The following is a 16,673-nucleotide window of genomic DNA, read 5'->3' on the forward strand; positions in this document are numbered from 1 at the left end:
AACAAATAATGGCGACGTGCCAACGCAAAAACTATAGTAATACCAAACATCCGGTTTTCGCCATTATTTAGTGCTCAATTAGTAAATTTGAATTCCGTAATTAATTTGGTTAACCGTCTTTATAAAAAATTGTAATACACTAAGGATTATGAAAATATATAAAATTATAAAATATGTAATAAAACCTAATTAAAAAATTATAATTTATAAATTTATAAATATATAATTAAAAATAAAATTCTATAATTGAGTCCCCAAAAAAGAACAATAATTGTGTCTAAAAATTTCTATTTGAATTTTTTGTCGAATAAAAAGAAATTCTCTGGGTTCATTTGTGAAAAGTCGTATTTTATTACGCAGATTTTTTAAAAACATAAATGTGGAAGGCGAAAAATGCCCGTTAGTAGAAGTCACTACTGGAGTGAATATGAAGTTTTTAAAATTTTTGTATTTGTTTGTCTTTTTAATTTCTGCCTGTGTTATTAAATTGAAATTTATGTTTGAAGGGAATGATGAGACACACGTGTAGTCCCAATTATGGTTGTCATACCATCAGGTCTTAAACCATCTACTTGAAATAAATTTAATGGTTCAAGATTGTTTGTAATGTGTGCAGCTGTTAGGCATCTATTTATTATATGGTTTACAGCTGAGTGTTGATTTATTAATCAAATGTGGGAAATTCTGTTGTTAATTTTTTATATTACTCAAAAAATTTTTGATTACTTGTAAATTTTTATAGTATGTAATACATTTCCATAATGTGAAACATTCTTATATAGTTAAATAACTTTCCATCAATATTGTAAAAAACATTTTGATTTTGATATAATTTTTTAAAAAAATTTTTAATAAAACTTTAATAAAGACGAACGTCAAATTTATGAATCGAATATAATTTTTTAATGTTTTGGTCTAAAATTTTTTTCGGCGTCGAGAAAGGTGCCAGAAAATGTGAAGGATTAATATGGCAATAATTTATCGAATCAGGAACTCTCAGAATTCCTGCATAAGTATTAGTTATCTGCATCGGGCCTAATTTTTCAAGCCCGGCCCAGTCCGAAATTTTTTTAAAAAAATTTTGCCGGCCCGGCCCGAACCAGAAATTTTTTTAAAAAAATTTACCGACCCGGCCCGGTCATTCCTGAATTTATTTAAATATAGAAAATAATTTTTAAAATTACTCAAAATAAAAGACATATGTTATATGTTGTCTAGTTTCTATAAATAAAATAAAATATTTTTATTTTACATAAAAAATTCAATATATAATTGATAAATTTAGATATATTTAAAAAATTTATAAGCCCAACCCTACCCGGCCCTTCTTAAAAAAATATTAGGTCTGAGCACGGTTCGACGGGTACTTTATAATATTGTGATCTTAATATAACTAAAATTTATGATAGAAATAAATATAAGCGTAAATTCTTCGAACAAAATAAAACTGTTGTATGATACAACTTATATTATGTATTTAAAGTAGTGTTTTCAATTACATTTATATTTAATATTACTTTTTGACAAATGTTTCACTTAAGGCGAAAAGAAGATATATTTAGATTGTAATAATATATTAAAGGTTGTTAATTATATAACGTGATTGGAAACAATTGATTTTCGAGATATATAAAGAATGATTATTTTTGATATATACACAGATGAAAAAAAACCATTCATTTAATTTTCTTTTGTATAACCATATTATTCAATAAAAAGATCACTTGTTTAACCATATTATTAAATATATTATTCAATAAAAAGACCACATCACATTTAAGTTATTCTATATATTTATTCTTATTCATTAAAAACTATGTAAAAAGAGCAATTTGAATTAAGAATAAAAAATTTCTGAGAATGTTTTTAACCATATCATTCAATGACACCTCAGAATAATAGATTCTGGAGAAAAAATGTAGTTGTTACAATAAAATAATAAAAATTATATAATTATTACACAAGATTGTGGTTCAATGGACCCATTAAGGCAGTAGTGGAAATAATATTTTGTGACTTGGTTATAGCTATTCATGTATTTTGGGAACCATAATATATATAAGCATCTGAAACATTATATTACTCAAATATGGCAGATGATCTACAGAAACAATTGATAGTTAAAGTGCAAAAAGACAATATGCATTTTTTAATTACTTGGGGTTTTTAATCAAACTAATTAGAGTTTAAATTTTACAAAATAAGTACTAAATAATGGTGAAAATAAAATGTTTGTCGCTGATAGATTTTTTGTTTATTTTGTTAATAACTTTTTTATTTTTTTTAGGCTATTAAACTGATTGAAGCACTAACCTCTACTAAGGAAGCTCTAAAGAATTATATAAATTTCATTGTTAGTGCTTTCATAATTTTCTGGCCATAATAAGACCTCCTAAACATTTCTTTAACGTATTACAATTTTTTATAAAGACGGTTAACCAAATTAATTATGGAATCAAATTTACTAATTGAGCACTAATAATGGCAAAACCGGATGTTTAGTACTACTATAGTTTTTGTTTTGGCACATCGCCATTATTTGTTTATTTTTGTTTTTTTCGCAAATAACTTTTTATTCTTAAATTCGGCTACAAAAAAGATTGAAGCACTAACCTCTAGAAGGATATAAATTTCATCGTTAGTGCTTTCATAATTTTTTGACCAAAATTTGACCTCTAAACATTTATTTAACGTATTACAATTTTTTGTAATAAAGACTGTTAACCAAATTAATTATGGAATTCGAATTTACTAATTGAGCACTAAATAATGGCAAAACCGGATGTTTATTACTACTATAATTTTTGTTTTGGCACGTCGCCATTATTTGTTTATTTATATTTTTTTCGCAAAAATCTTTTTATTCTTAAATTCGGCTAGAAAAGTGATTGAAACACTAACCTCTACTAAGGAAGCCCTAAAGAAGGATATAAATTTCATCGTTAATGCTTTCATAATTTTCTGGCCAAAATTTGACCTCTAAATATTTCTTTAGCGTTTATAATTTTTTATAAAGACGGTTAAGCAAATTTATTACGGAATTCAAATTTGCTAATTAAGCAATAAATAATGGCAAAAACCGGATGTTTAATACTACTATAGTTTTTTTTTTGGCACGTCACCATTATTTGTTTTTTTCGCAAATAACTTTTTATTCTTAAATTCGGCTACAAAAGTAATTGAAGCACTAACCTCTACTAAAGAAGCCCTAAAAAAGGATATAAATTTCATCGTTAATGCTTTCATTATTTTCTGGCCAAAATTTGACCTCTAAATATTTTTTTAGCGTATTACGATTTTTTCATACGACGGTTATCCAAATTAATAATGGAATTTAAATACATTAATTAAGCCCTAAATAATGGCGAAAACCTGATGTTTAGTACTACTTTAGTTTTTGTTTTGGCACGTCGCCAATATTTGTTTATTTTTATTCTTAAATTCGGCAACAAAAGTGATTGAAGCACTAACCTCTACTAACGAAGCACTAAAGAATGATATAAGTTTCATCTTTAGTGCTTCCAAAAGTTCGGCCAACTTCACGCTTAAATCGTGACGTCATAATTTTTATTTAGCTATAAACTTTTTATCCATATGGCGGTTAAAATAACGGAATTAAATATATTAATTAAGCACTAAATAATGGCGAAAACCGGATGTTTAGTACTACTCTAGTTTTTCTTTTGGCACGTCGCCAATATTTGTTTATTTTTGTTTTTTAATAACTTATTATTCTTAAATTCGGCTATAAAAGTGATTGAAGCACTAACCTCTACTAACGAAGCACTGATATAAGTGTCATCGTTAGTGCTTCCAAAACTTGGGCCAACTTCACGCTTAAATCATGACGTCATAATTTTTATTTAGCTTATAACTTTTTTTCCATATGGCGGTTAACCAAATTAATAACGGAATTTAAATACATTAATTAACCCCTAAATAATGGCGAAAACCGGATGTTTAGTACTACTCTAGTTTTTGTTTTGGCACATCGCCAATATTTGTTTATTTTTGTTTTTTTCGTTAATAACTTTTTATTCTTAAAAACGGCTACAAAAGTGATTGAAGCACTAACCTCTACTAACTAAGCACTAAGGAATGATATAAGTTTTATCGTTAGTGCTTTCAATCAACTTTTAAGCGTGAAGTTGGCACAAATTTTTATTTTTGCCTATAACTTTTTTTCCTTAAATTCGACTACTATACGGATTGAAGCACTAAAAAATGACATATGATTCATCGTTAGTGCTTCCAAATGTTCGGCCAACTTCACGGAGCTTAAAAATATGTTTATAAAAAGAAAAATGATATAAATACATGTCATCATAATGTTTTATTTTTAGGCGAAGGTGGTGGTGACTAAATTATTTTTATAATTAATTTCAGAAGTATAAACGACATGTTTAATAGTTATATGGTAATCAGTAATTTCCGTAAGAAATAATCAATTCCGTTTGCCAACCATGCCCAATTAAGAGACTACCAATTCCTAGTTTTTTTTTGAAAGAAATAGGTTGATTTGGGATATTCTTACAAAAATAGAAATCGATTGAAGATCTTGACATTAGGAAAATCGATTAAAAATATTAAAGAAAATGATAATATTGAATATGAATCAGAACACTACTGAGAGATAAACGTTAGTTAAATGAATTTAAAAAATTGATAATATCGATTCATTCTACTATTATATTCAAAATAAAGTTAATATTGACTTAAAAAAACATTTATTTGAATTTTCGTATTTGGCCGGTCAAATACAAAGTACTGCTGTGTATTTATATTTGAAAATATCGTTTTATTTTTATCATTATTTGCATAAGAATCACTTATATTTTATGTAATTGTTAAATTACTTTTTTTTTAGAGTTTTTATACAGTAAAAATTTTTAATATTATAATCTGTATAAAATATCTACATTTTGAAATTTATTTTAAATAATAAAAATATATGATGAAATATTCTCTAAAATTTTGTTATATCCATATTTAAAATAAAAAATATATTCTATAAAGGATAATAGCGCCTGGCTTCTAACAAGAATTTTTAAAAAATAGGGTTCGGGCCAGGGGTATAGTGCCATCTAAAAGTTATGGAACAAATTTAGCTAGCTCACTCATGTTGCTCATCGAGCTAGCTTAAATTTTTTCCCTCAAAATAGAGATGGCACACTATTTCTACATAATTAGAATATTAAAATTCTTATTCACAAATAAATAAATTTCTGCTCAAAAGTCGGCTTGAGCCAACTACTGAGCCGACTTGAGTCTGAGTCGATTTCGACTCAAAAACTGACTGAGTTTAGGGCTAAGTTGGTTTGGCTCAGCTTTTTTACAATACTAATCTTATTACTTAAAAACGAAGGTTAAACAAGGTAAAAAAAATATATTAATTATAATCATCGTTCGTTACAAATTTTCGGCCTAATAATTTTACGTCTTTTATATATTAAAATAAAATTACTTGTTGATGTACTTATGCAATATATTCTATTACACAGAGCATTTCCTATGCCCTTTCTTCGGTGTTTCCACAAATATTTTTTTGCAAAGATCATTGCTAGATTTCAACGGGATCAAATTTTCATCTAATATCTTTAAAAAATTATCATTTATATGATTTTATAACATAGCTAACAGAAATATAAATTTACCTGAAGATCTTCACCAAATTGAGATTGACTTTTCAATAGTGAAAATTCAAAGAAATTTGTGGAATCATCCAAGAAGGATAAACTGTCTGATGGGGTGAAAATAATGTCATCCTGATACATAATTTATAAAAGTAATCAATTTTTTAAAATTAAAAAAAAATTTATTTTAATAAAAGTAATAAAAATTTTATTTTAATAAAAGTAATTTAAACACATGCATATATAATTATAATCTTTACAAATGTACAACAAAAGAAATAAAAGAAATCTCAATAATGCTTATAAAACTGAAAAATATGGTCAATATGTTTCATTAAATCATCACAACATATTATTATATAAAAGTTATAAAAATATTATATTTTAAAATAAAAATATGTTGGTTTATATATCGGGCTGCAAAGAAAATTTTCTTTATTCGAACGAAAATGTAAACAGAGGAACAAAATAAAACTTCACATCATTTTATAATTTAAAAAAAATATCAATTTTTTTTTAAATATTTTCTTTTAGGATATTTTTCTGGCATTTTGTTACACCCTTTTTGATTATTTATAGATATTTTATAACAAATAAATGAAATATATCTATTTGAAAAAATATTATCTACGAGAAAAAACAAAACCTTACTTGAAATCCACTGAAAAAAAATTATCTACGAGAAAAATAAAACCTTACTTGAAATCCATTTAAGGGAACTAACTCAAGACGTTAATTTGTAACAACACGATATTTTTACTATAATATTTTATTAACATGATTTTTTAAATAATCAATTATTTATAATAAACGAATTATTTCAGACAATAATTTCAAAAATAAAAAAATTTCCATTACTTTTTTACAAAAAAAATAATAATGATTCTTGGTAAAGAAAATATTATTAAAAGCCAAGTTGAAATGATTGGCATTTCAAATATATAAAAAAATATATATTATAATTTACGACATGCCACCCCTTTATGGGCCAATGGCATGCCTACACATTAAAAAAATATATATATCATATTTAATATATACAATAGATGATGTTATGCAAATACAATATTTTTTTTTACTATGCCTCTTGATTATTAAAAACATTCCTAGAATACTGAATATTTATGGTCCTCCAAATGTAAACTGGACACCATCATATAACTTGTTAGGATAGTACTATGAATTCTCATTACATCAATAGAATACTGAATATTCATGGTACAAAGGTTTGCTATAGGGATATCATATACTTGTTACGACTGTTATCTGTTAATACGAGTTCCTCATCTTATCATATTCATAGCGTGCAAAGGGTTGATCTTCATTTGTTTACATATACGTCCTATGTATGTCATTATGGATCATCAGGGGTATCGATGGTCATTGGGGATTGTGGTCTGTTAATTTGGATACTTGAAACTACGCGAAAATTTTTTTTTTTCGTGATTGGAGACGGAATAAAATAAGTACAAATTTTTTTTTATATAATTTTCAAATTACAATTTTGGGGAATTTAAAAAAATAAATAATTAAACTGGTTTTTTTTAAATACAATTTTCAAATTACAAATTTGGGGAACTTAAAAAAAAATTAAACTTTTATTAATTACATTTTATAAAAAAAATTTTAAATTACAACCTCAACCAGGCATCATACTACCATCTTTCCCTTTTCATTTTATTTTAACAACAACATTTCACATTCCCTTTTATGGCCTGGCCGAGAATACATGGACCATTATAATATAAACTAGGGGGGAAAAAACGAGGGAAAAAAAAATTTTAAAAAAAATCAAACATACCGCACGTGCCAACCACGAGAAAATCATTATTTCTCATCTTATAACACATAAAAACGTACACAAAAATAACTTTTTTATCGGCCTTTTACAGTAAACATTTTACCATTCATTCCACTTTTTCCTTTAAGTTTTATTTATGTACCACAGCCGTAATACTTTTCTTTCTATACTACCATACATAAAACATAAACCAAAAATAAGCATGTTTTTTATAACCCTTATTCTCCATTACATAAAAACATACAAGAAAATGTTTTTATCTCTTTCTCACCATAAGCTAATCACCGCATTCAACTCTTTATTTATCTCTGACAGCCGTAATATTAAAATTACTTTATCATACTATTACCATGTAAATCATTATCCATATTACCCTCTGATACGAAATAAAAACATATCCTACTAAGTTCTTGTTTATTCCTTATTTTTAAGTTTTTATAAATCAATCAATACCAAACATAAATTATCTATTCCAATGTTAAGAAAATTGTTATAAGTCAAACAATATCCAAACATAAACTTTTACATCAACCTGTCTGAACTGACCTATAAAATTGGACCAAAATTGACCACAAAAACTTGTATCAATTGAACAACATAAAAAAATATATGGCACAATATACTGAACCCTGACACGATATAAACCATTTAATTAGTACTTTTAAGAAAAATTAAAACAAAAAAAAATCGAGTATATCACTTATTTTACCCCAATTTCATGTGAGAGTATATCACCTATTTTACCCCAATTTCATGTGAGAGTATATCACTTATTTTACCCCAATTTCATGTGAGAGTATATCACTTATTTTACCCCGATTTCATGTGATCGCGATGACGGATCACAGTAACCCCGGTTATTAACAAAATTTCACTTAATTTCGAACTCCGGTTTACTATTACCCGACCTCTTTCCCATTTTTTTCCCCGATTGTCAAACAATCTGGTCCAAACCTTCTGGCCCACTGAAAACTTTACCCCTAATTTTACTTCCCCTGAGGTAATAATCTTCCTTTTTGGTTTTAAGAAATCTAAAGGACCCCGTGTTGGCCTACCTAAAAATAACTCTACCGGCGTGATCCCTTCTCGATTGCAAGAATTAAGATAATATAACTGAGACATGTAAGCATCATCCTTACGATTACCAGCCTTCTTAATCCAATTTTTAACAATTGCTACCATCCTCTCAGCTTGTTCATTCGAGCTGGGATGATATGGTGAAGGAAGAATGTGTTTTGTCTGTGACTCAACATAAAACTGTTTAAAATCCTCACTGATGAAGGCGGGACCCCCATCAGACACTATCGTGTCGGGAAAACCGAACCTGACATATAATTCTCTTAATTTTTTAACAACAATTTTTGTGGAATATCCATGTACTTCTGCATATTCTATCCACTTAGAATACGAATCTACCACTAAAAAATATGTTTTTTTATCAAGATCAAAGAAATCAATGTGGATACGTTCCCAAGGTTTATTTGATCTGGGCCAAACTTGCCCTACTTCTTTACGGGGCATAGGGGCACAGGTATTACACGGAACGCATTTCCTGGTAATCCGTTCAATATCATTGCCCCTACCAGGCCACCATACATATTCTCTAGCCCAATATTTCATCTTGTCCCGACCTTGATGTCCGGCATGCAATAAATTCATAATTCTACTCCGTAATTTATACGGAATTACAGCCCTGTTTCCCCTCATAATACAATCATCAACAATTGACAATTCCTTTTGTATTTTTTTATAGGAATCATATTTGTTTTTCCAAGGCTTTTCTCCTGTTAAACTCAATTTTATCTGACTTAAATCTTTGTCGTTTACAGTATTTGTTTTCAGATCCTCCCAATTGGTAGAACCTCCCTTTAAAATATATGACAGAGTACGCACTAAAGCCTTCTCTCTATCAATACCTATCCTATCACTTATTTCGGGATCTGCACAGCGAACCTAACCTAGACAAAATATCAGGCAAATGATTCTCCTTGCCTCGACGATATCTAATCTCTAGGTTAAAACTACCCACTAGTAATAACCAACGCTGCAGGCAGGGAGATAACATTAACTCCCTGTTATCCTTTCGGAATAAGTGAATTAACGGTTTGTGATCGGTAAAAATTACAAATCTTTTACCAATCAAATATTCACGGCATTTAGTCAAACCGAAAATCACTGCCAAGACCTCCTGTTCAATCACAGAATATCTCGTTTCTACATCCCGAAAAACTCGCGAGAAAAACAGGATGGGTCTTTCCATACCATCAATTAAATGTAATAATGCTCCTCCAACACCCGTGTTAGATGCATCAACCGCTAATACGATTTCCAAATAATTGTTGAAACATACTAAAATTGGCTCTTCCCCAATCTTTCCCTTTAAAATTTCAAATGCCTCTTGCTGTTTCAATTTCCACTCAAAATGAATACCCATTTTTAATAACTCATACAACGAGGCTGCTACCTTCGCAAAATCCTCAATAAAACGATGGTAGTAATTTACCATACCCAAAATGACTGCACCTCAGCATTACCATTAGGCTGCTTCAAACTTAATATATTATTCAAATTTTTTTGTATTGGCTTCACCTCAATCCCATTTATTTGATGGCCTAAATATTCTACCTCCATTATGCCCAAAATGCTTTTCATCTTACTGGCTCTCAAGCCTTTATTATGAATTCTCTTAAAAACCTCCTCCAACCGTTGGTTATGCTGTTCAGGTGTCATCCCTGTAATTAGCACATCATCCATATAATAAAATACTCCCTCTAGTCCTTGGAACACGGACGCCATGGTACGCTGAAAAATAGGAGCCGAAACACTCAACCCAAATGGTAATCTACAAAAAACGAATAACCCTTTAGGAGTCGTTATCGTCAATAATTTACGAATTTCCTCCCTCAAAAGTAATTGCAGATAAGCCGACGAAAAATCAACCTTTGAAAAATATTTCGCCTCTTTTAAATGAGCCAAAATTTCCTCAATTCGAGGCAATGGATATTTAACCTCTTCTACCCACCTATTTAACGTTTTACTCTGAAATCAGCATAGAGCCTCAATTTACCATTTAATTTTCTAACCGGTACCAACGGGGTTGCCCATACACTATATTCCACTGGAACAATAATACCATCCCTAACCCATTGATCCAACTCTTCGTCAATTTCCTTATTCCATTCAAAAGAAACTCGTCGACACGCTAGGAAAATAGGTTAAAATCCCTCCTTTAATTTTACATCCACTTGATAATCATTAAGACAACCTAATTTTTCTTCAAAAATTATTTCATATTTCTTCATTAAAAGAGATACATCTTCCCGCATTTTATGTAATTCATTACTCTCAATAGTAACCATCGGGTTCCCATTAATGATAATATTGTCCTCAACCATTAATTCCGTGGAATTTACATACCTCTCAGAATTAAGGGCTAAATTCCCTTCTTCTACGGTTAAATCTGTCCCTTCCATTTCATAAACTTCTTCCCGAGTATTATTAGCAATATCTTTGTTTTTAGTCTCATTTAAGGCTGAACCATTAGGTATGGCAAAAATATTCCAATAATTATTGAAAGGACCTAACTTAACAATGCAATCCCACCCCATGATGGTTTCCATATCTTTCTTCACTACCCACAAATCTAAGAAAAATGTGGTATCATGGAGAATAATTTCCAACTTAGTTTTTCCCAAAACTACAATTTCAGACCCATCAAATTGTCTGACACACATAGATTCCTTTTCAAGTTTACCCCCTGGCCAATACTTATAATAATCTTTTCTAGACATTTTTGAAATGCTAGCCCCTGTGTCAAACAACATGTCAATGTCCCTCGAGTCAACTCTTACCGTAACTCTCGGACAAGGACAAGGTTCGAATGATCGCTCAGTCATTAAAATCTCATATGTTTTAATTGACTGGTCAATAACTATCTCATTTGAAACATCAGTTTCATGAGAATTCACATTTGAACATAAATTCAACTCAGAATTTAGCGGTTCTTTAATAATATTCATATTTTTTTTAACAATATCACGGGGATATTTTTCCCATTCGAAAGTATTAGCATCCTTCTTATCGGAATATTTAACAATACCCTTAGGATATTTCTCCCATCTAAAATTATTAGAGTCTTCATTATTTTTATTTTTATCATCAGGATGAAAAAAATTTCTGTTAAAATAACGGCTTTTATTATAATCATATCTCATTTCAATATAGTTATTTAATTTATTACTATTTCTACCTCCCGACTCTTACCTACTATACGATTACACTTGCAATCATATAATCAATTTTTGGTACAATTTATGGCTACATGTCCCGGTTTGTTACATTTAAAACACAAACGGGATCTACCATAATTCGATTATAGAACCTCAAATTTATTCGGGTTGATCAGAATCTTTTCTAACATTAGAATTTTCTAGTGTCGATTTCCTTAACGGAAAACCCTCACAAAAATTTTGTTCTTTGACTACACAGGTCTCTACCTTATGGCTCTATACCCACAGCGGGTACATTTCAAATCTTCAAAGATTTTTCTATTCCCGGAAAAACCATTCTTTCCATCGGAGATGTTTTTCCCATTTAACCCCGTCGGACCACATATTTGGCCTTTATTACCATTACTATTAGAAATAACCAACTTATTTATATCCTGATATATAATCTTAATTACTTCTTTTATTTCTTTCAATTCTCGGAGGATAACCACAGATCTCTCCACAATATCCAAACTATCATCATTATTACATTCCAAAGTTTCTACCATTTCTGGTCTGCCATTCTTGATTTCATTTAAAACCACATTTAAATTACTTTCCAAGACCGAAATTTTTTTCCAACAATCAGCCGACACTGGAGTGTCTCTTTTCCAATTACCATATAATTTGGTCGCAACCAAAGTACATTTTCCAAATAAAAATTTCAAAATAATATAAATTAAATATATAATTACTATTAATCCTAATGTAATTAAAAAATGATGGCCTATATCCAATTCATTAATGTTCTGATACAAGATTTTATAAACCATATCCTTAAAGATGGCAACTTTATTAATAAAAGTAGGCTCAGAATACTTATCGAAATACACCACCATCGCATATTACAAATTTTTACTCTTAAATTACGTTATTACAGAAAATTATATTATTTTACAAAAATTACGCGTTAATCGAACTAATCTAAAAAATCTTTTTAAAACTATTTTATTTTTCTTAAAACCATTTATTAATTAAATTTTATAACCATTTATTAATAAATTTCTAAAAAAAATTATAAACAACAAAACTGTGATTGCGTTGTGTCCTGAGGAAAAATACAAAATGTAAAATAAAATATTGATTTTTCCTTATAACAACGAATAACCCTGGTATCAAGAATATCCTGTAGTCACGGTCAACAACTGAAAAAATATTATCTACGAGAAAAAACAAAACCTTACTTGAAATCCACTGAAAAAAAATTATCTACGAGAAAAATAAAACCTTACTTGAAATCCCTTACTATACTCAAATAACAATTTAAGGGTACTAACTCAAGACGTTAATTTGTAACAACACGATATTTTTACTCTAATATTTTATTAACATGATTTTTTAAATAATCAATTATTTATAATAAACGAATTATTTCAGACAATAATTTCAAAAATAAAAAAATTTCCATCAGTTTTTTACAAAAAAAATAATAATGATTCTTGGTAAAAAAATATTATTAAAAGCCAAGTTGAAATGATTGACATTTCAAATATATAAAAAAATATATATTATAATTTACGACAACTCTCTTGACTGTTAATTTCTAAATTAATGTTTTCTAGTTTTCTAAATTAACTATATCTTACCGATAAAATTTTATTTTTTATGATAATGTATTTTATACATCCGTATAAGATTAATATTCATCATGACTAGGCACCTTACCTTATAGACCCAAATAGTTTGATAAAGGTATATAAATTTGATGTTAGAAAAAAACTATGAGAAGCAAAATATAATTTTTTCCGATTACAAAGTGAAGCTAAGAATATATAACGTTAGAAAAATCTATCAAGTCATATATATTTTACTGATTACATAATATTTAGTTTAAAATACAATATCTAAAATGAAATTTTTTTTAACTAAATAATTAATAGCTATTTTGTATTTAAAAGATATAGTTTTTATTTTCTTACCTTTTTCTACTTCACACCCATAACTATACCTCACTCTAGAACTACAAAGTGGATAGGGCGTAATTCCACTCATTTTGATAAATATACATCTGTACAAGTGTTGGTATCCCTGAGAAAAAAAAATTCAGCAAAATTATAGGGAGGGTGGGCCTCCTTATAATTCACATTCGCTTACTTTCGGCAGATCTATGACCAATATGATAGATAAGATAAGAAGATATAAAAAGTTATAATTTACTTATAAATAAATTAAAAAAAACATCTTTCTAATATCAAAAACAATGAACCTGGATTAAAACAAACTAGTTTAATTTTCTATTAACATTGACCCAGCAAGCCAACCCAGCAGGCCGACCCAGTATGCCAACCTAGTATGCCAACCCGGGTCGGCTCAACAGGTCTAATGGATCGGACTGGGTCGTGGTCGATTTTGCGACCCTGGCTCTGGGTTGGGCCAATTTTTACGACTTCGACTCGGGGTCGTGGTCGAAAAAAACCAACCATTTAACAACACTAGTTTTGAGGATGAAATCGGAACAAGATCGGTATAAGTGAATATCGTACAAACAAAGAAAAATATAAATTGTAGTGTAAAAAATAAAACAAATCATTTATAAACGAATATTCTACAAACAAAGAAAAATATAAATGGTAATATAAGAAAAACCCATCACTTATAAGCGAATACCGTACAAACAAAAGATAAGATAAATTATAAACTAATTAAAAACACAACAGTTTTTAAAAACAATGTTAGAATGTACAGATAAATAGGCTTGATTACATAAACCGATACTTTTTATTAAAAAACAAAGTTAGTTTAAAAAAACAATGTTAGAATATACAGATAAATAGGTTAGATTACATAAACCGATACTTTTTATTAAAAAAAACAAAAATAGTTTTAAAAAACAATGTTCGAATATACTAATAATAGCTTGATTCCAAAAAACAGGGTTGTTAGAATCTATAAAAAAACAGGCTCCATTTGGGTGCACCTAGCCTATAATTTTATATTTACCCAAATTTGGAGGCAAGTATTTACCCCCAAATGGAGGCACGCAGCCGAAAATATAATTTTTAGCCTCTGCCACCTTTTTTTAGTACTTTAAATATGCATAATTTTCAAGGAAATTTAGATTATCTGATTTTTGCAACATCATTAGTATGCTTATATTATTGGCATTTTGCAATAAATGATTTTGATGACTTTAATACCTTTATGATTCTAAAACTTTATTCAAAATATTTTTACCATTGGTACCATCTAATATTGATAATATTTTGGACTAATTTTGCAACTGGATTGATAAATGTGGTATGAATTTAAGTATTCATAATTCTAATATTAAATTTGTATCAATAACTATTCAAATTATATTCTCTTAATATTTAGATGCTAACAGATTTCAATATATTTAAGCATTCTTCAATGAATAGCAAAATATGCTTAAAATGGAAGATTTTAAAATTTTGGAAACCTATTGCTCTAACTGTTAATATATCCTTTCTTGTAATGCTCTATACTTTATGGCCCAATGAATGGATTCTCATCTTTAAATCATTTCATGTATATAATTATATATTAATATTTTAACAATAATTGGGAATTGGGGATTTAAATCATTTCTAAGTGTACATAATTGTTTGAATATATGAAAATTTCACTGCAAAGTTGAACAGGTCAAGTTCTAGATTATAGATTAGCAAAGCTCAACCCAAGCCATTTACATGTCTAACCCATGGGCTATCCTGTTTTTAAAAAATTATAATGGGTATGGGTGTACATAAATAAATTTTGGATGAGGCTGCACAGTTTATAAATAAAAAACCAGGCAGAGCCTTACAAATTTTAATAAGCGAGCCACAAAATTCAAAATTTGATATATTTTTTGAATTTTAAGCTAATATTTTGAAGTTAAATATGTCATCTTTCTTGATTAAAACCAATAATAATAAAGATTACCTAAAAAATAGAGATAGAGACCTATATGTATCATTTGGTTGCCCTTGAATCCTATTTTAAATATATATATTTTTTTAATCTAAGGTTTTTTTTAATTTTTAGAAAAAGTAAAAATTGATTTAATAATATGTATTTGAGCAAAATTTTTAATAATTGATTCATATGTTTATTAAATCAATATAAATTTTATTTAAAAAATTAGGGTAGTTACTTAGCCATCATCCCCAATTCTAGTTTCACTCATTTGGGGGAGGGGCAGACAAAAATCTTGGAGGGCAGTTAAAAAAAAAATTTCAACACCACAAAGTAAATATTTAAGTTATTGGAGCACAAAATTGAAATATACAATTTTATTTGAAGTATACCTCATAAAAATTACAATGATCAATTATATTTATAAAATTTGATGGAAGATGAAAATTGACTTATAGCTGGAAAGAAATAAGTTGATTCATAGATTTACAAATATTATACAATAACATTGATATAGTTTAATTATACTTGAATAATACTTGTTTGGGATTCAATTATAAAATATATGTAATTAAGAAAATATATTTAACTATATTACAATAGATATTGTGACCAATGATTGCAGTGTAAAACTAACTTTTGGTTGAGATGTATTTTAAATACCTTAAAAATATTTCCAAAATTAATATTTTTAGTTATGGTTTTCATGTCCTAATAAAACTCAAATGCTTATCTGATTTAATAATTATATTTAATGGAGAAAGGTTGAATCACAACTCGATGTGGATGGTATAAATTGTTACAGAATATTTGAGTATAACATTTGACATAATCTGATGTAACACAATCTTTATAATTCTAAACTTAAATAATTTTGCCAATAAACCTTTAAATTTTTTTATGTCTAGAAAATTGAAATGACCATCTTGATTAAAATTTTTTGTAATTTGCTAATTAGTTTATACAAAAAAATTGGAAAATCTTTTAGTCTTAGAATACTATTCTGTGTATTATGAAATTATAATGTTATTCAAGTCCACTTTATTCAAGAACTTTCTTCCAGTTGATAATACACATTTTGTTATAGATTGATTCACCATTGTTTAAGTTATA

General features: G+C 28.1%; 1 protein-coding gene across 6 annotated transcripts in view; it reads left to right on the forward strand.

Annotated features, from left to right (window-relative positions):
• The first annotated feature begins 14,554 nt into the window (after window positions 1-14,554).
• Window positions 14,555-16,673, forward strand: part of LOC135931307 (glycerophosphodiester phosphodiesterase domain-containing protein 5-like) — a 47,376-nt gene continuing 45,257 nt past the window's right edge. For all 6 annotated transcript variants that reach the window (XR_010573009.1, XR_010573008.1, XR_010573010.1 and 3 more), the window contains exons 1-2: window positions 14,555-14,939; window positions 15,018-15,191. Coding sequence is in view for 3 of the 6 variants with exons in the window: in XM_065468323.1 (XP_065324395.1) it covers window positions 14,736-14,939; window positions 15,018-15,191 (378 nt within the window). In the remaining 3 variants the exon portion in view is untranslated. The remainder of the gene's footprint in view (window positions 14,940-15,017; window positions 15,192-16,673) is intronic.

This window comes from Gordionus sp. m RMFG-2023, chromosome 1 (genome assembly GCF_954871325.1).
Source record: "Gordionus sp. m RMFG-2023 chromosome 1, tfGorSpeb1-WG-v2, whole genome shotgun sequence".
In the NCBI taxonomy this organism is placed as follows: Eukaryota; Metazoa; Nematomorpha; class Gordioida; order Chordodea; family Parachordodidae; genus Gordionus; species Gordionus sp. m RMFG-2023.